This window comes from Chrysemys picta, chromosome 4 (assembly GCF_011386835.1).
Source record: "Chrysemys picta bellii isolate R12L10 chromosome 4, ASM1138683v2, whole genome shotgun sequence".
Lineage (NCBI taxonomy): Eukaryota > Metazoa > Chordata > Testudines > Emydidae > Chrysemys > Chrysemys picta.
Genome location: NC_088794.1, coordinates 98,930,642 through 98,955,591, shown reverse-complemented (window position 1 = coordinate 98,955,591; position 24,950 = coordinate 98,930,642). Strand labels below are relative to the sequence as shown.

The following is a 24,950-nucleotide window of genomic DNA, read 5'->3' as shown; positions in this document are numbered from 1 at the left end:
CCTGATATTCTATGAAATTTTCTAAAGGATTATAACTTGGCCAAATTGGGCTGATTTTCATATGCATAGCAATAGGCACATCCCTGTCACAAAGGCAAATCCCCTCCAAATTTCAAGTCCCTGCTCCAAAGCATCGGGGTACCAGATCTTCTCAATGAAATAGATGTAAGAATTTATCACAGCAAAACAGTGTATTTTTCCACCCAACTTTGTTTTTGGAATCAGCTGAACCATTTTGGCTGAATCTATTCAAAACAATTCAGTCTGATGCAAACACCCACCCAGCATGGAAATATTTAGCCCAAACAGTAAAAGTTTGATAAAGTTATTATAAGCAACTGAAAATAGCGTCTTATAATAGGAATTGCTGGGCAACTTAAATAATAGGTGGCACTGCCAGCTTCACCTATGATACACACACACACACACACACACACACACAGTAATATGATACTTTGTACTAATGTACATAAAACCTTTAAGCCAATAAATTTAAAGTTTACCAACATTAGTTATGTTCAATACACCCTGATGAAGAAGGTTTTACACACAATTTAAATATTGCAGAAACTGAGGCACAAATATTGGGTGACTTACCCAGGGCCACAGAGGCTTTGCCAGAATTTGGAATGCTTACTTTTAGTTTCCTGTTCTAACCACTGGATGCGTCAATGAATTTGAGAAAAATACCACTGGTCTCTTTCCTGTTCCAGACACTATTTCCTAAGGCAATGTGATAGAGTGTCACTCTGTATTATTTAAATATAAAACAGCTCTGAATATTTTCTCCAAAGTTTTATTTACTAGTGTGAACATTTCCTTTACAGTCCCTGCTGCTGAGATAGATTTCTTAAGGGAGGAGAGACTACTGGGTGGAGCTGGAGGAAAGGTTTATCTTTTGGAGGCAAAAAGTCTGCCCTGGGACAGGTCTAAAAGTGGTCATAGGGCAGACAGCAAGCTCAGTTATTCTAAGGCTAGAGAAACATGATGTATTTGTATATGGACTAGGTGAGAACTGCCCGCAGAGATGCATATATAGTAGGCCTGTTAATTAATCACAGTTAATTCACGCGATTAACTCAAAAAATTAATCGTGATTAATCTCAGTTTTAATCACAGTGTTAAACAATAGAATACCAATTGAAATTTAAATATTTTTGGATGTTTTTCTACATTTTCAAAAATATTGATTTCAATTACAACACAGAATACGAAGTGTACATTGCTCACTTTATATTATTTTTATTACAAATATTTGCAATGTAAAAATCAGTATTTTTCAGTTCATCTCATACAAGTACTGTAGTGCAATCTCTTTATTGTGAAAATACAACTTACAAATATAGATTTTTTTGTTACATAACTGCACTCAAAAATAAAATAATGTAAAACTTTAGAGCCTACAAGTCCACTCAGTCCTATTTCTTGTTCACAAACACTAAGCCAAACAAGTTTGTTTATATTTTCAGGAGATAATGCTGCCCACTTCTTATTTACAAGGTCACTAGATATGAGAACAGGCATTCACAAGAGACATTTCGCATGGGACATTTGTAGCCAGCATTGCAAGGTATTTACGTGCCAGATATGCTAAACATTTGTATGCCCCTTCTTGCTTCGGCCACCATTCCGGAGGACATGCTTCCATGTTGATGCTGATCATTATAAATATAATACGTTAATTAAATTTGTGTCTGAACTCCTTGGGGGAGAATTCTATGTCTCTGGCTCTGTTTTATCCGCATTCTGCCATATATTTCATGTTATAGAAGTCTCGGATGATGACCCAGCCTATATTGTTCATTTTAAAAACACTTTCGCTGCAGATTTGACAAAACACAAAGAAGGTACCAATGTGAGATTTCTAAAGAAACCTAAAGCACTCAGCCCAATGTTTAAGAATCTGAAGCGCCTTCCAAAATCTGAGAGGGACAAGGTGTGGAGCATGCTTTCGGAAGTCTTAAAAAAGCAACACTCCAATGCAGAAACTACAGAACCTGAACCACCAAAAAAGAAAATCAACCTTTTGCTGGTGGCATCTGGCTCAGATAATGAAAATGAACATGTGTCAGTCCACGCTGCTTTGGATTGTTATCGAGCAGAACCTGTTATCAGCATGGATGCATGTCCTCTGGAATGGTGGTTGAAGCATGAAGGGACATATGAATCTTTAGCGCATCTGGCATGTAAATATCTTGTGACACCAGTTGCAACAGGACCATGTGAACACCTGTTCTCACTTTTAGGTGACATTGTAAACAAGAAGTGGGCAGCATTATCTCCTGCAAATGTAAACAAACTTGTTTGTCTGAGAGATTGGCTGAACAAGAAGTAGGACTGAGTGGACTTGTAGGCTCTAAAGTTTTAGAGTGTTTTATTTTTGAATGTAGTTATATTTTTGTACTTAATTCTACATTTGTATGTTCAACTTTCATGATAAAGAGATTGCACTACGGTACTTGTACTAGGTCAATTAAAAATACTATTTCTTTTGTTTCTTACAGTGCAAATATTTGTAATAAAAATAAATATAAAAGGAGCACTGTACACTTTGTATTGTGTTGTAATTGAAATCAATATATTTGATAATGTAGAAAACATTTCAAAAACATAAAAAACAGTTAAATTTAAATAAATGGCATTCTCTTATTAAAAGTGCAATTAATTTTTATTGCGATTAATTTTTTTAATCACATGATTAATCGTGATATATATTTGATGTATTTTTGTGAGAGTGGAATGAATTCCTCTATGTTTAACATTTTTATTCGGATACTTCTGTTTGTTTGGCACTAAAACAGGAAAGAAAAAAAATCATTTTGCATCCAAATAATGGAATTTAACCACTTAGTTTTTGTTCTGACCTAGAAGGACATCTCAGTGACAGGAAAGCTGAGCTGCTTTTCACTGTAAGAAAAAGATTTATAATATAGAAGACCCCTGTGACATTTTTTTCATACGAACTCAAAAAATTATCCTACTCAAAATTTTAAAACTAGATGCTCTCCCTTCAAGCAAACACATGATAGTTTTGGCAACAGAGCCTTTAGGGGATTCCACAGTTCAACTATGGAAGCATGTGATTTAGGCCTTGTCTACACTAGAGTTACAGCTGAGTCTGGGGATCTGGTTGCAACATGCTTCTAATCCATATCATAGATGGGGCTCAACAGCACTGGATGTCTCTTCAGGTCCCAGTTAATACTTAGCATCATAAGTCTCCTGTCTCTACTATAAATCATTATTATTTATATTTCAGTTGTACCCAAAAGCCCCAATCATATGGAAGCCCTGTGTGTTAGACTATATAAATATGTAAGATGGCAATTTAACTGAAGCAACAATGTCAGCACATGATCTTATTGTGAGTCTCAGTTTTGTGGCCTGCAGCATGCAGGGGGTCAGACCAGATGATCATAATGGTCCCTTCTGACCTTGAAGTCTATGAGTCTATGAGTCATGATATCTGGTGGTTTCTTTAAAGCCACAGCTCCTGGAGACATACAAGAATCTTAACTTATCCTAAAAACAAACAAACAAACAAAAAACAAGGGAACACAACATTTCTTGTTTTTATAGAATCTCATGATTTTGATGGATGTGATACATGACTTTTGAAGGGTGGGTCTGACAATACAGATTTTTGTTACCAGGTCCTCAATTTGATTGTAACAGTAAGATAGACAGAGGCCTCACAAGTGTGGAAGCGGCGCGAGCCAAGGGACGTACTGGCCACCGCTTCCAGCAGCTCCCATTGGCCTGGAGCAGCGAACCGTGGCCAGTGGGAGCCGCAATCGGTGGAACCTGCGGACGAGGCAGGTAAACAAACCGGCCTGGCCCGCCAGGGGCATTCCCTACACAAGCGGCGTCCCAAGTTTGGGAAACACTGATGTAGCCCAAGAACTGCAGTCAAGTCTTTGGCAGCCTAACCTAATAAGCAGCACAAACCCCCTACCATACACTGCTTTTTGTGTACTATATACACTGTGGCCTTGATCCTGCAAAGACTTATGGGCGTTCTTAACTTCACTATCTTAAGCAGTCCCCCTGTGACTAGTTATAGTGGTAAAGCTAAGCACACGCACAAGGACTACAGAGTAATCTAGTTAAGCATGTGCATAAGCATTTGCAGGAATTGGGGCCTGATTGAACTGCCCATGATGATGTCATGTCCATTTGAGACATGTCAATTCACTTTTGGCTACTAAAATGTAAAGAAAACACTGCAGCGTTTCACAAACCCAACTCAAATATGTAACATTATCAGATCATTTTACAACTAGATCCAAATAATAGAAATCCCCTTTGCTTCTCTTACCACGGTGAACAATTAACAACAAGGCTTGCTCATAATTTAATAAACACAGAAATATATCTCCTCAGAAAAATGGTACAAGTTTCCACAGTGTTTTAAATTTTAACATTTAAACAGCAGCTGCAGAGGGTTTGGTTTTAGACCTCTGTGGCAGCAAAGTTTGCACGACATGGTAACTTCAAAACGGGAGTTATTTTATTATTTCCTGCAAGCCTTAATCTCTTCTTAAGCTTTTAATTTGTACTTTGATCATTCAAACAGCATTACTGCCCGTAGAAACAATTCCCAAGAATTCTACCAATGAATTACTTTTGGACCATAAATTCTGTCCAGTTAATAGTTCACTTAACAAAATGAAAGCTGTGGCCTGCTTAGTGGGCCAGCGGTTGCACTTCAGTACAAGTATAACCAGAAATCCATATGCTGAAGTGAAGGATGGATAGCCAACCCCTGTAGGGTTGCCAACTTTCCAATTGTACAAATCCGAACATCATAGCCCTGCCCCTTCCCTGAAGCGCCTCCCATTCCTGAGGCCTCCCCCCCCCATGATCACTACATTCCCCCTCCTTTGGTGGCTCGTTCTCCCCCACCTTCATTCACGTTCACTGGGCTGGGGCAGGGGGTTGAGGTGCTGGAGCGGGTGAGGGCTCTAACTGGGGGTGCGGGCTCCAGGGTAGGGCCAGAAATGAGGGGTTCAGGGTGCGGGAGGGGGCTCTGGGCTGGGGTAGGGAGGGGGTGAGGACTCCAGCTGGGGGTGTTGGCTCTGGGGTGGAGCTGGGGATAAGGGGCTTGGGGCACAAGAGGAGGTTTGGGGGGGTGGGACCAAGAGATTCAGAATATGGGAGGGGGCTGTGGTGCAGAAGGGGGTATGGGCTCTGGACTGGGGGTGCAGGCTCTGGGGATGAGGGGTTTGGGGTGCAGGAGGGGGCTCCAGGCTGCAGAGTGGGGCCAAGGGATTTGGAGTGTGGGAGGGGGCTGTGTGTTGAGACAGGGGGTTGGGGCGTGGGAGGAGGTGAGGGCTCTGGGATGCAGGAAGGGGCTCAGGGCTGGGGCAGGGGGTTGAGGCGCGGGCTTACCTTGGGCAGCTCCCAGTCAGTGGCGCAGCAGGGATAAGGCAGGCTCCCTGCCTGTTCTGGTTCCCCGCTGGGCCCCGGAAGCAGCCAGCAGGTCCGGCTCCTAGGCAGGGGGGCCAGGAGGCTCCATGCGCTGCTCTCACCTGCAGGCACCGCCCCCCTCCCAGCTCCCATTGGTTGTGGTTCCCAGCCAATGGGAGTGCAGAGCTGGTGCTCCGGGCAGGGGCAGTGCATGGAGCCCTGTGGCCCCCGTGCCTAGGAGCTGGACCTGCTGGCCGCTTCTGTAGTGCAGCACGGTGCCAGGACAGGTAGGGACTAGCTTGCCTTAGCCCTGCAGCACCGCTGACCAGACTTAACAGCCCAGTCAGCATTGTTGACCGAATCCCAGGATCCCATTTCAACCGGGCGTTCTGGTCAAAAAACGGAGACTGGCAACCCTACCAACTTGAGCAACAAAAGATACAAGCCCAATGTCACTAAAACATGCTATTTGCTATAAATAAAGCAATGGCAGAGAGCACCCTCTGCCCACCAAATCATGGAACTGCTTTCAGTGCATCTACTACAATCCATAGCCAGCTAGGTATTCCAATTTAAACTGCAGGAGCATGCAGTGGGTATCCCAGAACGAAAGAGGGTAAATATCCACCCAAATCCATTCATAACAGCACAAGAGTCATAGTCATCATCTTGATTCTCTAGTCTTATGACTTCAGTTGATAGTTGTGGGAGTGAGGAAGGAATTGCTTGTGTAGATCTGTATGAAAAGTTTCATTCACAGCCATACCACTAAACGTTGGATTTTTGCCTTTAAAACAACAACCAACAAAACAAACCCGAAGAGATCACTTGTTCCAGCACCCCTGCCAGACACAGCATTGTACAACAGTTCCACAATAATCTGGATCTGGCACCTGGATCTTAGTGTCTTCTAGAATTCAGTGATTTGTAGTTAGACAAAAGTTTGAGATTGGATACAAAGATTTAAAAATGGTAATGACTTTTTTTTTTTTTTTTACAGTATCTTTATGAAGGTGGTGAGTAGAGTTTCATTTTGCGGGTTTGGAAGCACTGTTCTGTTTCCTTCTCATTTCCCTTATCTATGAAGAACTTTGGGAAGTCACTGAAGTGTGTAGCCCTCTCCCGTAAGCGGTAAAAATCACACAAAGCATGCTCACCCCTCCCCCAACTCTTTGTTCTTCACACCCAGATGCTCTAGAACTAAAACTCCCCAGTATTCCAAGCTCCCAGAAAAACCTGGGCCTTGTCGTGCCAGTTAACACGATGCAGAGATAATTGTCCAGCATGCAGTATATATTTCACATTATACCAGTATATTGTAACATGATTCTCTCATGATTTTGTTATCACAGCATTTATATGAACCTGTTGTAGTTACATGGCCAAAGCACCAATCTTACACTAAGTTAGTATAAATTAATTTACTTGCACTACAAGTGCAAAATACCATCTGGTAAGCCAAATCAACTACAAAATGGTTTTGACAATAGATATTCGGTCCATTTGACAATCTAGAACATATAAAACAGGAAAATAAGCAAGTACAAATTTTCACCCTGCGTAGGAAATGCACTTATAATTGGATGCATAACATATGGTAGATATGAATATCTTACATGGGTGAAAAATATTCAGCTCGTGGTAAAAGTTGTGCACCTAAATATCTGGCAAACACCACAAACTATAATGATCACTTTAATAAAAACCAAATATATTATCAAACTTCAAATCAGAGCCTTAAATAGTCAACAAACTATTTTAATTGCAAATGCATTGTTTAAGCCCTAAAATTGGTCATTATTAAAAGACCACATCTGGAATGTTTAGAGTTTGACAGAATTTTTTACGGTCTGAAATAGGACTAACCTGGACATAGCTGCTGCTGTGTCTGAGTAGTTAATTTTTCTTGGATAGTGCATTTTTCCAAACACTCTCCAGTTGTGTGCTGATGTAGGCCTGGTTGTCTTATAGAAAATCCCAATTCTCCAGATTCAGGAAACTTCAGATAGAACTGTGATTCCAAATCATTAGCAAAGGAGAGGTTTGTGGCATCGTGTCTCCCACTGCAATAGTCATTCAACACAGATTCTTCCTCAGTGTTCTGTGTAGGTAGTGGAAGAATCCTATGGTGCAGCTGTGGACTAGGCAATCTCGAAGATAAAGGAGAAGGAATAGGTGACATTTGTTTGTGTGCATTGGATCCTGAATATGAATTATTAAAAACATTACAGACAGCAACTAAAGAGGGTGATAGTGGCCTTTTCTCTTCTGGTTTAATGTTAGTGCTTGTCTGAGAAATATCAGTTCTTAAATGTATTGGCAGATTTAAAAACAAACCTTTGTTGCTCTCCTGGGGTAAGGTAGCTCTTTTGTCATACATTGAGCCTGGTAGGTTTTTGTCTGCTCTTATAATTTGTTGTAGTCTCTTCCATTCTGCAGCTTCATCTAAACTGTCGTTCTGGATAATTTTCAGAAGGGTTTTATTGACTGCTCCCACAAGGTTGCATGACTCATCAGTAATCTGCAGTCTCTCTTCTTTGCACTGCAAAACACAGCCATTGCACTCCTTTTCCTGCATCACAGTGTACTTAGAGTCAACAGCAGATTCACCTATACTAAATACCTCAGCTTTTGTTATAAATTCCCTGCACACTTCAGAGAGAACAGGTGTAACAGTTTCCTTATCTTCTTGAGTATCAGTGTAAGAAAGGTTATCATCAGACTCTGTATGGGTTTTTATAACTTTCTGCATACATGCTCTCAAATCCTGTACTTTAGCAACAACTCTGGCTGTAGGTTTCTTACTGCAGGTCTGCTCAATATACTCATAACCATGCAGGCTTTCAGTTGTTGCAGTCTTGTTTAAGGCCTCAAATCTGTTAGATAAACTGTCTTGGAAAGAGTTCAACAAAGGGCTGCTGTGTTGCACCTTCATTACTTTAAGAGTACCCTCTGCATCACCCAACAGACCAGCACTGGGATGTGTAATACAACTTCCATACACATCATTGTCATATTCAGATAGAGAATCAGACAGGTCTGTTTCTGATTTCAAAGTCCCACTGCACTCAAGAAAATACCCATCTTTTCTCCATCTTTCTGGTGGTATATTCATGTCAAATGGTAAATCATCCTGGTCTTCTACTGTCTGCCAATTAGAATTGGAAAAGGAACCAGGAGAGCTGCCAGCAGAAAATTTGGTGGGAAATGTCCTTTTATTTCCCAGTTGCATATCTGTCCTGTTTAACACAGAAGGTTCCAAATCGCCGTGAACCTTCTTTTTCACTTTCTTGTTTATGAACTCCTCCAAGCTCTCTCTCCTTCTGCCAGTTTTCCTCATCTTTTTGTTTCTCAAGCTGGGTTTCTGATCTGTGGATCCCAAAAAGGTTTCCTGCTGATCCTTGAAGCTTAAGAGATCATCATCTTTAAATTTCAGTCCTCCAGAGGCATCCTGTAGCTTCCCCTCCTGATTTCCCATTTTAATACCCAGAATGTTGTGTGAACTGAGTAGGTTAGCTAATAGCCTCTCTTTTTCAGCAGTTAGTTTATACAGCTCAGTGAGAATATCTTTAGTGGTAGTTTGCTTGAAAAAAATATCTCCAACATTTTCATAAGGTTGCTCTCTCGGTTCTGCTGTCTCTGACCCTTCTCTTACTTGATAGCAGTTATGAAAACGTTTATTGGATTTGTCTAGAGTTACACAGCTCTTGTACGTAAATCCTCTGACTTTTCCCTTTGAGAGATAGAAGCTGACATAACAGAGTTCCATAATGGGCCTGTGCAATTGGAGGATAGTATGAGTGCCTTCCATTATGCTCACCTAATTATTCATTCATTTAAATTATGTGGTCAGTGTTTCAAAGCTTGCATGAGACAGCATGTGATGTGGAGAATGTACAGAAGGCATCTGACTAATCTTCTACAGTAACATTGCCTGTAAAAAGGGAAAAAAAACTTAATGAAGGCAATTTTGATGTAACAAACTGCAAATTAGTAGCACAACATCACAATCTTTTCTCAATATACTTCCTGATAAATTCTTCAGTGGAAAGAAGGGTAACACAAAAAGGATGGCAACACTAAAATTCATGCTCAGTGTCATAACATTTACCCCCAGGTGCTCTTGATCTGTGCCTTTTCACAGAGTTACATGGAGTTTTCCAGGGAACTTGCACCACCCTTCCAAAGCCAAGTTGCTTGTCAACTCTGCAGCTATCCCCCCACATCCCCACACACTGCTGAAAAAGTAACTTACTGTTGAACTCCCTGGCTGATACAAGTATCAGTAACCCCAGTCTTAATGAAAAGTGCAAGCTGCCATTTCCACTTCACTCAACATCACCAGAAATATAACCATTAAACTATCAAACACAATAGCTTTCACTGATATTTATTTCACATGAAAGAACCCCCAAACCACTCTCAAACAATTAAAAAAAGATTGTGGGTCAAATTCTGCCCTTTTTTGCATTCATGCAACTCTACTGAGGTCAATAAGGTTTCCATAGGAGGAAAAAAATTTGGGCCCATTTATTTTGACTAAAATATCTAAACCATAACAAGGGTCTGTTACAGTTTCTGTATTTCCCCCCTGTGGCCACTCAAGGGCACCCACTTTAGACTTCTGGCTCCCAACTATCACATCTCTTTGACAGAGACCCACATCTCACTCCCTCCTGACTGGGGATTTTAAGGCTGAACAGTTCCCTGCCTACACTGTGATATTCCCACCAAGCCCAAACTACCTTAAAAGGCCAGCACATGTACTTTGCTTTCTCTCCAAAGGCTCTGATCAGCAGTTACAAGTTACCCCACAGCTCCTTCTATGCAAGCACATTTATTCTTAAGGTAAAAGCATGGCAGAGAAAGCAGAAATAGGTTTTCTTATAATGGCACTTTGAGGCGAGTTTTTGATTATAGAATTTGGGTCATTAACAATAAAAATATCTTTTCATTCAAATAAAGTCATCAGACAAGTCAACTTACTTTATAAATATTAAGCCTCAACTCCTGTCTGAGGTGGGCAAAATTAAGTTTACTTAATAGATGGGAAACCAAGAACTTCAGGGAAAGTACGAAACCAGAGACCCAAAGGAGAAAACACTCCTAACAGGATGAAGGGACATCCTGATCCTCTTCTCCTTGTAACGTCCTAGGTACTGGTCTCTTGCCAGTAAAATGGAAACTGAGTGGCTCTGAGTAATCTGCCACAAATTATAGTAAACTGCACCGTTTTGCCTTTACACAGAGATTACACTTCCAAAGTGAATCAAATTAAATCAGATTAGGGCCTCTTTAATTCTGAATGAGAGTGTCCACACAGGGGTTTCATGCAGTTAAACGAATCCATTTTTAATTGGCACTTTTAGTTAATTTGGATCAATTTTCCTTAGTGTCCCTGTGTAGACAAGCACTGAAGTCAGGATTCAGTCTCCCCAGGAAACTTAACAGGGAAAACCAGACTAAATTCAGTGACACTAATGGCTGCAATGTTTACAGTCTAAGGAGCCAATAAAATATGCAAGATGTCAAAAGGTGTGCAGTCCATACAAACCAGCTTTATTTAAACTAAATAGGGTGAAACAGGAAGCTGGAAAAAGGCTGAACAAACAACTGTATATTCCAAATAGAGAAATCATAAAATCTTCACATTCCAATCATCTACCCACCTGCCCTCCAAGGCACCCCTCCATAATGAGTAAAGACTAGCTCAACAGACATTATGTGTTAGCTTGGACTACTGTGTATTTGTTTATTAAAAAAAAAACAGTCTTAAGTGCACAAAATGTTGGCTTGCTGTTATTTGCTGGGACCAATTTCTGTGAGTAAGGGCCTTGGATGATGAGGTAGAAACAAGGGTGTTCAAAGAAACAACAGGGTAGAGATTACTTAGGAGCTGCTGAATGTTCCCTTGAGAGAAGTGTTGCACTATAACATATTACTGGTCAGTGCATCATATTCAGAGAGAAAATAAAAGAAAAATAATTGAAAGCCAAGCAAATATTTACTTAAAACATGTACATTAGTGTAAGTCAGTCTGTGTCAGAGTGGATTTCATAGTCTTAACTAGGGATAAAAAGGTCCCATCATTAAGTGAGAAGCTTGACCAACATGTTTGTTTGTTGTCTATTTTTCTTGACCAGTTAGACATTTTATTGACAAAGAATGATGTACTGATTGTGTGCTAACAGCACTACAGAAACAGTAACTACATTATGCATCTAATTTAATATCCCCAAATGACAACCATTATATGATCAATTCCAGTTCAGCCTCATTTTCAAGCACGCTTTGCTTTTGTTTGTATTCGCTAAATGACTAGTCTCTATCTGGGTTAGTGAAATCCAGAAAACCAGTAACTGTAAGGGAGCGCTAGCTACTACTGAACCAAGCAGATATTCTGCATCAAAGCTGCTGTTTAGTGGATAGAATGATGTTTTGTTACTCTGCAATGGATGGATGGTTTTCCAACTTTTTCCCCCCTCGGTATTTCATAAATCCTTTGCCTAGAGAAGCTGTCCCCACTTCAGCACACCTAGACAGTGAGAGGAACATTCCACAAACATGCCCTTAAAGTCTCGGGTTCCCTTGTTCTCCCCTCAGCCATAATTGGCTGACAAAATTACAGTTTAAAATTTGTTTGTATTTTCTTGATATGTGCAATAATGTGTATTCTGAATAATCTGCAGCTCCCATGGATGTATGGACAGTCTATTCAGACTTCTAATTGTCTAGCAAGTAAAAAAATCTGGGCTTTCTAAATATTTAAAGGCATATTTGTATAATAGGATTATAGTGATCACCTAGCAGGTGAATGTGTTAAGAACGAATATTATATGTATATATTTAGGCAGGCCATACTAGTAATTACAGCCTGAAAACATTTTGTAGAAGTTATGAGATATGTTTTAGAATTTAGATAATGACAGTTTTAGCCAGAGACCATCACAGTGGCTCCTAAACAGGATTTTAAAAATTCTCAGTTTGTGTATATATCTATATATATCTATCTATATATATATATATTTTTAATTAGTGTGTTCAATTTTAAAAATGGAAAGTCATACACCTAAAGCCAGGTTAAAGTAATATTAGATTTGGGTGGAATATACACTCACATGGCTCAAAGTTATTAATAGATCTTAAGTATTTCAGCAGATATGATCCTTTACCAGATAAATGGATAATTTTCTATACTTCTATATGCGAAGAAAACTGAGGTACAACATTACATAAAGGACACTATCAGCATTAACCATGAATTGCTTTTCTTATGTTGGTTTAAGACAGATATCACCCTCAAAAGTACTCATTTAGCCTGCTATTAGGACAGGACTACACTATGTTAAAATATTTTAACAGCATTGTGTGCATACAACTACTGTAATAAGGAAGCACAGGATAACACTTTTGAATTTTGTAGGCTTGAAACTTTGCAGAGAACAAAACATTCTGAGGTTTTGGGTTCAGTGGCAGTTGACAACTCTTACAGCCAGCTAATCAGAATAGAAGGGGCAAACATCAAGGGGGAAGCAGGAGAACATGATGATGCAGTTAGATTAAAAAGATGCAGAAAGAACGCTCAACAATTCTGTTGCCAATCTTGCTCTTAAGTTGCTATACTTCTGACCACCACTAGCAATTGTCACTTACACATTTTGCAAAGGTACATATTAAGAGCAGGTTGTAAGAAGCCTTAAGCTTCTAGCATTCTAACAGGAAAAATATTACCTGACACAAGATATTCATTAAAAATAGGGATCAGAAACCAAACTCACTGGAAAAACAGCTGAGAGAGAAGCTTGCTCCGTCATATACTCATTTTGCCTAAACTGTCAAAGCGCAACAGGGTATCTTGGCTACGTAATATGGAAGGAAAGTGAAAGCTTTAGTGCTTATGAAAGTCAAGGACCAACCCTACTTACAGCTAAGAACTGTGTGAGCAGACACCGTGCAGGCTTCCGTATGCAACTCTGCTAAATAACATATAATGGTATAATATCTACTCCTTCCGCTCCATCACCAAAAACAATTTTCATAAGTCATTTGCTTTGTGTGGTTAGGAATGTATGTGCACTGTCCACTGTTACAACAGGGTGTTCAAGTAAAAGGGTGAAATGCACACTCAGGCATAATGACCTGGAAGTAGATGGAGACTGAAAGACGTGGAGCAAAGAGGTGGCCTGGAAGCAGAGAAATGTTTGGCAGAGAAAGAACAACATCGCAGCAAGGAGCTAGGGGGAACTGGAGCACAGGAGAAAACAGGGTGACCAAACGATCCCAGTGTCCTGGAAGATTTTAACTCAAGTGATCTGTTGCATACAATTGAATGCAACATTGTGATATCAAACTTAGATCTTTCCTCAAGCACAGTCACTTACTTTCCCATCTTCAAATAATATAGAGATGGAAAACATCTCTTAAATCTAGTCCTATCATCCCTCTGTACAGGATTGTTTTCTACGTATTGTTTACTGGGTGCACACGCGGACTGTGACCAAACTGTCAGGACATTTCTCCCGCTATACACTAAATTGTCCTCTGAATTTCATCCTCCAACTTTAATTATTGTGTTTTGTGGCAGCTTAAAGAATTATTCTGTATTGGTGATGTTACTTACAGACAGTTATGTTTCTCCAAACTGTCATTCAGTCAAGCTAGGTATTTTTAGCTCTTTTAAAACTGTCCTTGTAAGCAAATCCCTTCAGCCCACTAATCATATTTATAACTCTTCTCTGAAACTCCCTCCAATCCACATTCATCTTTCTGGATTATAAAATGTCCAGAACTGAATGCAATATCATAGTGGTGGTTTTACAAGAGCCAGAGAGAGCTGTTTACTGAACTCCATCCAACCTTAGCCTTCAGCCTGAAAAAAAACCACACAGAATTGTGTGCCTTTGGAACTGCTAATCTTGTCATTTTCGCAGACCAGTGGAGCTGAGTTTTTACAGAAGCAGTGCAGATGAAACTATTAGATTCTATCTGTAGAAATTCTGTCACAACTTTGACAAAATATGCTTTTTCTGTTCTCCATCACTGTGACTAAAAATATCTTTCTTGATATTGAAATTCCATGCATATCTGTGAAAAGAAGGATCAAGATTTGTCTTTGTTCCTGGGAGGACAAAGGTGAGTGAAGGGTTGAGTAAGCTGTTTAAACAATAGAAGGTCAAAGTTTGAAACAGACTAAAACTATGTAAGTGGTAAGGGGAAATTTACAGACTCTTGGTAGCTCCCCCTGCTTAAAAGAAGGAAGCTTCATCTCCATTATAACATCTTAGAGGAGGCCAAAGTTTTTCTCGAGGATGCATCAGGAGGGTAAAGAGTCAAGGACCAGATGCCAGCCAATATTGGGAATCTGTTTGCATGATGGAAGCAGGATTATGAAGAAGAATTACCAGACACTGTTGAAGCTCCCCAAAGATGGACACTAACTGGGGAGAGGACTTGCCACCCCTCCCCCACCCCACCCCCGAACCCTCCACCCCGGGGATCTGAGCAGGCAATAGGAGGGAATTGAGGGGTGAGGTAAATAGCACCAAGAGAACCAAATCAGGTGGAAAAGTAGAGAGTGATCTATTACTAAGAGAACCACACAATGGAAGAAGTACACTTAACACCACACAGCATTTTTTGTGAAAAATATTGATGACTGAGCAAATAATCTACAGAACATATAAACAGATCATCATCATCTTAGTAGCCATCATCATATTTGACATTTCTATAATGCCACTCATGCCCAAGGGATCCCACAGTACTTTGCAGACTGCGCGCGCGTACACACACACACACACACACCCCTTCACTCGCCAATGAAATGCAGCAACATCTAGGGTGGAACATGGCCACTAGACCACTATATAAGAGCTATTAATTATTATTACAGTGTGACCAACTCTTGCCATTTTAGTGTTATTCCTAAAACCCAGCTTCTAGAATCATGATTCTGCATGAGAATCTCAGGTTTCATTGAAGGAAAAAAAGTTTATAGCCTTGCAAAGAAAAGTCTTGAAAAACATGAAGCAAGTGCACCACCAGGGCTCAAAAGCCAGAACCCAAATTAAAAAATAACATTTATTATTTTTTACAATCTCATGATTTTGGGGGGCCAGACTAATGATTTTTGAACATTTGGAGTGGCAGTACTGCATACAGCAACAGTGTATCCAACTCAAACAGCAAAAGGTGCTACGGACTCTTATGACCTCAGGATTGGCTAGGATTTCTGCCTTTTGTCTCACCTGGATGACAGTGTCTCCACCACACCATGCTGAAGAAATGAGACTCAGAAGAAAAAGGGAATGACTAACATCACTACCTAGAGCACCTTTGTTTTCACTGGGAATCTCACACCCACAGACTACCAAGCCTTAATATGCTTAGCACACTTAATTCAGAAAAAAAAAATCACAGCCTACAATATGATCGATGCAGACTATTCCTTTTCAAGAAGAATGTATGTCATCCTACAATTTTTAAATTATATTGCTAATTCTGACTCTAAAATTAATCAAGTGGGATAGAAATGAAATAGACAGAACAAAGATCCAATTCATGAGTCAAATGAAAGTGAAATAATATATGAAGATATGATAATCCTTCTATTTGTATTTACTCAACATACACTTCTTTGACAGAGATGTCAAACAGTATCTGACTCTCAATTTCCTTTTCATTGTTAAAATTATCTTGATTCATACACACTCCAGGAAGTTCTTGAAAACTACCATTTGACTTGCTCATAACTGCTATCCTTATAAAGGTAAAAGATCATTATCTTCTTGTGGAGACAAAGAGGTACAGGCTTCTATGAATCAGTTCAGGCAAAATTAAAGAAAACACAATTCCATAAAGAAAGTAACTGTCACTATAAACCTATATTCTATTTACTGGAAAACAAAGGGAGGAAGATTTAAACCATAGTGCTTTACAATTACCTTTGTAATAGTTTTAAATATATTGAATCATTTTGGCAAATCACGGTGTCTTACTTTAGAAAGTATTTGTTAAGGAATAAATACACGCAACCTGTATAAAAGATCAAAATAATGTTTTATTCAACTGCGACAGTGCATGACTCACCACGGTGGCATCTCCTACTGGCCATCTTGGGAATTAGCTCCACAGATTGGTATGCCCTCTCCCAATGGTGGCTTGCCCACCATCACATCTGCTCTCAGACCCCATCACTCCAAGGACCGCAGCATCCTCTTCATGATACAGTCATGAGGCTGTGTCACCATCTGTGATCGCCCCTTCTGGGGCTTAGTACTGCAGTCCAACTGTCCAGCCACTTCCGCAGTGGTGAGTGGAGGACCTGGGCCCACCCACTACTCCCGGTCCCGGCCCAGGGACCCTTTGAACCAAAGTCACCTAATTCCTTTGCCTCGACTATGGCTGCATTTCCCTGGTCCACTTCCCTGTGGCCACAGAACCCTACTCAATCTCAGCAGCCCATCCAGAGCTCCTTCTCTGCTTCCCGGGTCACTGTCTGCACTACTCTGGAGGGTAGGGATAGGGTTCAGAGTGACCTAGATAAAATGGAGGATTGAGCTAAAAGAAATCTGATGAGGTTCAACAGAATCCTGCACTTAGGACAGAAAAATCCCATGCACTGCTACAGGCTGAGGACCGACTGGTTAAGCAGCAGTTCTGCAGAAAAGGACCTGGGGATTACAGTGGATGAGAAGCTGGATATGAGGCAACAGTGTGCCCTTGTTGCCAAGAAGGCTAAAAGCATATTGGGCTGCATTAGTAGGAGTGTTGCCAGCTGATCGAGGGAAGTGATTATTCCCCTCTATTCAGCACTGGTGAGGCCACATCTAGAGTATTGCATCCAGTTTTGGGCCCCCCATACAGAAAGGATGCAGACAAATTGGAGAGAGTCCAGCGGAGGGCAACGAAAATGATTAGGGGGCTGGGGCACATGACTTATGAGGAGAGGCTGAGAACCGGGCTTCTTTAGTCTGCAGAAGAGAAGAGTGAGGGGGGATTTGATAGCAGCCTTCAACGACCTGAAAGGGGGTTCCAAAGAAGATGAAGCTAGGCTGTTCTCAGTGGTGGCAGATGACAGAACAAGGAGTAATGGTCTCAAGTTGCAGTGGGGGAGGTCTAGGTTGGATATTAGGAAAAACTATTTCACTAGGAGGTGGTGAAGCACTGGAATGGGTTACCTAGGGAGGTGGTGAAATCTCCATCCTTTGAGGTTTTTAAGGCCTGGCTTGACAAAGCCCTGGCTGGGATGATTTAGTTGGGGTTGGTCCTGCTTTGAGCAGGCAGTTGGACTAGATGACCTCCTGAGGTCTCTTCCAATCCTAATCTTCTATGATTAACCCCTTCTCTGCCAGTGTGGGGGTGAACATGCCATGACACCAGCAAAATGTTATACACTCCTAACACAAGGAAATCAGTCAAGCAGATTTATGAACCTTGCCAACAAATTCATTGGACACATAAAGAGATAACTCAGAACATAAAGTTGAAGTCACCAAGATAAGTCACAATGAATTTGTGCAGTGCTTTGTTTACCAAAAATGGTGATTTTTATATATAAATGCAAATCAAGGGACAAGGTGTAGACTGAGTTGGCCAGGAAAGCATGTTAAAAATGCAGCTAGGATTTTGTTAAAACCTCAGCTGTATCACTCTGCACGAGCTAATCCACACCGAGCTGTTGGGGGAAGGGGAGGGGCGGTCCATAAAACAAGAGGTTACAATATTCAAATATTTGAATCATTACTTTATGATCAAATTAAGATAATAAGTGTTAACATTTATAACCATTACCTGGCAGGCACAATCTACATGTTATATGTACATCCATTAAAATTTTCTGACAAAACGTTAAGCCACCATTCCTAACAGCATAGGCAGGGAAGATATGATCATGGAGAACTTGTATATCAATAGAAGCAATGCCATGCTGGATCATAGTGCTTCTGTCTGCCTCTCCTTCCCTGATTTGAGCCAGGTGAAACTCAGCTAAAAACAAGAGTAATGATTGTATAACATCCTAAAGCTGCAAAGATATCAATGAAGAACAATTTCAATATTTAGAATGTAGCTCTCATCACCGATCCTTGACAGCCACAGCATATGGGGACAGGAAAGCTTCACAGGCAACCCCTAAGAGACATGCACCGTTTCAGTATTATTTTCACAGACAATGCTACGTAATTACAATTGTACATACATTTTTTGTTTTGTTAATAGTTTATGATATTTTTGAAGTGATAAACAGCACAAACTTTTCAGGTTCAATGATGGCTGATTTGTGTGTGAATGAAGCTGAATCTTCAGTTTTAAAATCAGTGAAATGTTTGGTTTAAACTTTGGAATGTATCATTATAAGACTGTATCAAAAATGCATGTAAAATCATTTCTGGTACATTCTTTGTGAAGAAAAATCAGCTTATTCAGATTTATACACCTAACAATCAAGCATTCAAGAATAGTAAGTTATCACAGTGTGTTGTACAGAGCCAATATGCAATGGAGCTGAGAAAATTACATCTGAGATGCAACTGCTATTTTTTTTTGCCACAGCCTTGTAAGGAATAAGAAAGGGAGTCTTCTACTTGTCCTTTACTCTGAAATAATGACGTCTCTGTTGAAAAGCCATTTGACGTTTCCTAGCAGCAGATTCACTGTGTTGGCTAGAAGAGGAAATCCCAGGTATTTTTTAAGCCAGGCATAATGATTATCCAAATGCAGTTGTGTCACAAAGAAATCTATTCTCAAGCATTTTCACTGCATCAAAAAGACATGACCTAGCGAGTGTTCGAAATACTGAAATGGGCAGTAATATCTGTCAAACAATGCAAAGCCAGAAATACACTTGATCATATTGGTCTTTAACAGGTAATATTTTGTCCTTCCATTCTGTGTTTGCTATTAAAAGGTCAATATTTGCCAACAATTACCACACCTCACTGTCTAAGACACTGCAGTTATTTCCTATTTTAACTGTAGGATAATGATGCCATTTTCCAGATACAACTATATGGAAACTCTTGGAAAATGTTGACTCAAAGCAAATCACCATACATTGCTTGATGTTCATCCTAAGCTATGGAAGTATTGTATGCATGTTGTCAACACTTACTCATAAAACTCTAGTGTCGAACACAAAGTCTACATATTGTACAACCATTTCATAGAGAAGTGGTTAGAATTATTGGTTTAGTACACAAGAACAAGTGTACTTGTGTTAACATACAGTATATTTCTCATCCTAAGTACAGAACACACTTCTCTGCACAAAGAATGAGGAGTACTTGTGGCACCTTGGAGACTAACAAATTTATTTGGGCATAAGCTTTTGTGAGCTAAAATGCACTTCCTCAGATGCATGTTGTGGAAAATACAGTAGGAAGATATATATATACAGACACAGAGAGAACATGAAAAATGGGGGTTGCCATACCAAGTCTAACAAGACTAATTAATTAAGGTGGGCTATTATCAGAAGGAGAAAAAGCTTTTGTAGTTTTGCTGATAGAGACTAACATGGCTACCACTCTGAAACTTCTCTGCACAGTGCTTTTCAGTGATAAACTTAATGAAAAAAAGGAACATTTTAAACAGATACTTCAACCTTGTCTTCAGTGCAATACACTCCATTTTCCCCCACCATAGCAAAAAATGTGATCAATCAGGACCCTGGCCAGTTTATCTCACTTCAAGACCAGCTCCTCAAAAGTTCTGACAAGATATTTGAAGATACCTACACCCTTTGTTGTGCCAGATAGGTTATGTAAGCTTGCAAGTTCCTCAATCAGTTATATGATATCCATTATCAACGCTACAAAACATCATTCTCAGTAGTTAGTCAGTGATATTCGAGCCTTCTTCCAGGGCTATCCTAAAACAAATAGATTTTGTTGTAATCTGAATAGTTAGCTTTGCTTGACTGCAGAGAGCTTCAATCCTTTGTTTGGTGCCATAATATATCATTCAATTTTTACTTTGTGTCTTTATCAGCACTTATATAGTCAGTTTTACTATTTCCCCTATAAGTTCCACATTTTGTTCATGTTGGTCTTTCACTGGGCAACAGGAAACAAAAACACTTTTAGAAAAATATAAAACAGATGGTAAAATCATAAAAAGTAATAGGGGAGATTCAAGTATTACAAAAATCTATATTTTAAAAAACTTTAACTATATTTCACTTTGATTGTGTCCTTTAAGCGGAACATTGCTGTTTCATGTATCTCATAATAAACATCATTTATACAGCACCTTAGGCAGGGGTGAAAGTAACTTAAAGGACTTACGGGAGTCCTGAGCTGGGGCGTGGCCTCAACCAGAAGAGGTGGGGCCTTTAAATCAAGAGTTGAAGGCCCCAGGGCTCCGGCCCTTTAAAGCGCTGCCCGAGCCCCAATGCCTGAGCCCTGGGGCAGGAGCCCTGGGGCCTTTAAATTGCCGCCCGAGCCTTGGGGTAGTGGCAGCGGGGTTCCGGAGGCGATTTAAAGGGCACGGGGCTCTGGCTGCTGCAGGAAGCTCCGGGTCCTTTAAAGTGCCAGCCTGGGGAAGCCAGTCTAGTCCGGCATGGCGTACTGGCCTGTACCACCTTACTTTCACCTCTGACCTTAGGTCTCCATTATACTTCAGAGACAAAAAGACACTGACATGCCCTTGCTTTGAGGGCTTCCTGTGTAAATTAGACATAAGACAGCAAGGGATGATATAAACAAAGGAGCGCAAGGATTCCAACAGTAAAATATGCATGTGCTGTAAAAATGCCATCCTTGATATTTCTCTCTTTTTTTTCAATTAATGTTGTTAATTTTAATTTGGATGGAAGTCAGTCCTCCATCACTAACTGCAAGAAGTGAACTTAGTCAAAAAATTTTTGTCAAAATACTTTTTGAAAATTTCCACATTGTTGAAGTTTTTAGTTCTCCCCCAATCTCTTTCTCTCCCCACCTTTTTTTCCCTTTCCCTCCACCTCTTTTTTTGCCATGAGGTGCAATAAAGTAAATAATGTCCAGAATTTTTCATCACTGTATTTTTTATTTTCTCCAACTTTGAAAAAAAGTATGCAATAGAAGCATTATAGAATTTCATTTTTCTTTTTGCCACACTGTAACTATTCCAAAGTTGGAAGTTTTGAAAAGTTAGATTGGATAAAGGAAAAAAAAATCCTGGCCATCATTCATTCGATCATCTTCAGTGGTGAAAAGGGGGAACAACATGGGGAAAAAAAATCTAGATTTTAAAGATTTCAGTCTGTGAAAACCAAAATTAAACAAATTTTGCTTTGTTTCTAAATGTGCCATCCAAAAATTTAATCTGCAGTGATATTTCCTCATGAAAAAATTAATTTTTTACTAATCCTCATATGTAGAGGGAAAATTTTTGGTTGAAAATTTTAAAATCAGCTGTTGTGCTGAGGCAGATTAGAAGGAGGAGAGTGCAAAGCTGCATGGATATAGGGTGAAGTAGGATGCCACTGTGCAAGGGTGACAGAAAGTGTAGGGATCACTTCTAGGAGAAGACAACACAGGGAACATTAAAGCAAACTGAACTGGAAGTACACAGGAAGCTGAGTACAGGTGGTAACTGAAAGCTCTTACTGTAAATGAGGTCATCCAAAGACAGGGAGTAGAAAAAAATTGGAAGGGACCAATGACAATTAAAATAAAAAGCAATGGGGTACAACCGTATTTTTCTGGCCTATAAGAAAGAATGAATATCCATCATTCTTGCTTGTATACAATCTTCTGCTGTAGTCTTGCCGTTGCATCTCACTTTCTCATTTTATTTCTCCTTTCCCCTACCCCTGTTGATTTATTCCTTCTTTAGTTTCTTTTTCAGCCTTCATCTTTTCCTGAACTCTTCCTTCCCTGACTGTCTCTCTTTTACCCTCAACTCCCTCCTTTGCTCCACCCCGTCACAATCAATCTTTTCAGCTTTCCGAGTCATCTAGTTACACAGGGAAGCAACTTGCAATCACTTCAGAGGTCAAGTAGTAAAACACATTTTTATAGGGTTGCTAGCACTCCCTTCAACCCCAAGAGCCTTAATGCCACTAAGAATACGTCTACACTAGCACTAATGACTGTATCTATGTCCATGTGCATGGCTGTGCCATAACCTCCTGTTATCCACATCTAAACCCCAGAATCATAAGTCTGAACGCAAGTAGATGGTGAACAAGCTAGCATGCTTGAGAAGTATAGGTAACTACTTGCCTCAGGCTATGGCAGAGCTCGGTACCTGTGCCAGTTTGTGGTGTGGATGAGAGTAAGGGGTGTGTACCAGGTCTCAAGTTTCAATAGGCCTCCACCCCCAGTTCCACAGTGCACTAAACCCTTTTCTTCCTGACCCTTATTCAATAATAAAGGTCCCCATCCCCGTTTTCACCAGAATTACCAAGCTGCACTGACTACATCAGTACAGTTTTGCGCCACGCTCTTTTGATCAATATGAGTGAACGTGGATCCTGCTCTAAGACCAGCCGCCTGGCCCACTGACCACACCAGGGGGTTGCTCCATGTGTGGTCGGAGTATATCATGCTCCATGATATATCCCAGAGCAGCAGGAACGTTCACCTCTCCTAGGCTATTTCAGAGGCAAGAGCAGATGGGCATTAAGCAGACTCTGCCTGGTGCCGGGAACACATCAAGCACTCGAGGCTCCTGTACAGAAGGGCAAAAGATTCCAACAGTCACTCTGGGAGGGCTCATCATACATGTGCCTTCTGTTAGCACCCAGTCCAGCTGATATCAAGGGCTCCCAATACAGAGTCTGAAGTAACTAATGATGCTTTCCTCAATTCTTTTGGCCTCATTGTCAGATATGATGCTCACCAATGTTGCCTGTGTTAACAGTAGTATTGTGTTTACAGCAGCCCTGTAAAGTATTTTAGGCACTTTATAGACACACAAAACACTTACAACTGAAGGGCTCAATTCTGCAAACTGATCTCCAGGGGCAGAAACTTACTCCCACATAAAGCTCTGTTGACTTCACATGAGACTCTCTACAAGAGCAAGGTCCTGTTTGCATGATAAGCTTCTAGACAGATAACACACCCACAGGAACTGGAGAAGGGATACAGTAACAGGGGGAAAAGGAAAAACTGGGTAACTCTCAAATTCCAGTTTAGATTTGCAGTTCAGCCTTCATTCTTCCCCTCTCCTATGCCCCAAATGTTTCCTTCTGTGTTCTCTCACGTGACCCTTTATACTTCATCAGCACTTTATCCTTAGACTTCCCTTTGTACAGACTCCCTTTTCCCCTATTCTCAGAGGTTGGGTCCAGAGAGGTCAGAGGGATGCCAAGGCATGCCGCTGCTCCCAGATGGTTTGAGCCTTTATATGTTGCCCCTGACAGGTATTTGGTGAGGCTCCAGTTTCAGGTGTTGCCAGGAATACCACTTGTGGCTTATTGCCTCAGAGCAGTTCCCCCACTTCTGGAGGGCCCATTCTGCCCCTAATTCACTCCTGGTCATGGGGGAGTTTCTTTTTCTGGGAAGTTGGGTCTTTAATGCAGTATTAGGAAGGAGACTGCTGGGGACATACCCACAAAATACTTTGGAAGTACACAACAAGATTTCCATGAGTAGGCTTTGTTATTTAAGGCATTGTTTACATTAGAGGGGCTTTGCCACTATAGTTATGCAAATTGGCAAAGCACCTTTAGTGTAGGCACAGTTATATTGTTATAGAAGTACTTATGCTGGCACAGTTTATTCTGATAAAATCACACACTGACATAAGCACTTTTAGACCACTGTAACTGCATCTACCCTAGGGCTTTTAGCTATGGTGACAAAATAAATAAATAAATTTCACACGCCTAATTGACATAGATATGCCCATAAAATGTTTAAGTGTAGACCAGGCCTTAGAGTTCACCACCATATTAATCTCAATTCACTGCAAGAGATTTGTTAATTTACCAGGTGCACTAGCCTCCCAATCACCCACCCTTCATCCCACTCCCTCCTTCACCCACCTCAACTTCACATCCCAGTTCATATTCCCACAGCTTCTCCTCCCAATCCCAATCCCAGCCCTCTCCACCCAACCTTTTCTCAGGATCCCATCACATACTCTCCCCTGCCCACATCCCACCAATCCCTTTGTTCCAGTCCCTTCTCAGGCCTCCCGGCCCAGCTGCTGCACCCTTCCCCCCGAACCATTCCAGTCAGGTTTTCTCCTTCTCCATCTCCCAGCCTGGGCACTAGCAGGAGCAGCACCAAGAGCTCAGGTGAGGCAGTCTCTCTGCTCTCAGTTTCTGTGCCCAGCATCAGTTTGCAACTAAAGTTCTGCTTCACCCCTGTACTATGGGCTGCAATATACCCAGTATAGGTAAAATCTTCAGATAATTTTGCTGCTAATTTTCACAGGCTCATAACTTGGCCAAATTTGTGTAGATTTTTGCAGGGAGAGCAAAAGGCACATCCCTGATACCATCAAGGGGTCAACAAAATAGTTTTAAGAATTTTCTAACACAGTCTAAACATTTTCCCCCCCAAAAAATTCAGCCTGTGACACACCTGGCATGGTTCTAAGCAACTGAA

At 40.6% G+C, this 24,950-nt stretch overlaps 1 protein-coding gene across 3 annotated transcripts in view; it reads right to left on the bottom strand.

The window, feature by feature from the left end:
• Positions 1 to 24,950, bottom strand: part of FMN1 (formin 1) — a 393,438-nt gene that overhangs the window by 359,558 nt on the left and 8,930 nt on the right. For all 3 annotated transcript variants that reach the window (XM_065595382.1, XM_005309777.5, XM_008174656.4), the window contains exon 2: positions 7,276 to 9,343. In XM_065595382.1, the coding sequence (XP_065451454.1) occupies positions 7,276 to 9,220 (1,945 nt within the window). In that variant the 5' untranslated portion in view covers positions 9,221 to 9,343. The remainder of the gene's footprint in view (positions 1 to 7,275; positions 9,344 to 24,950) is intronic.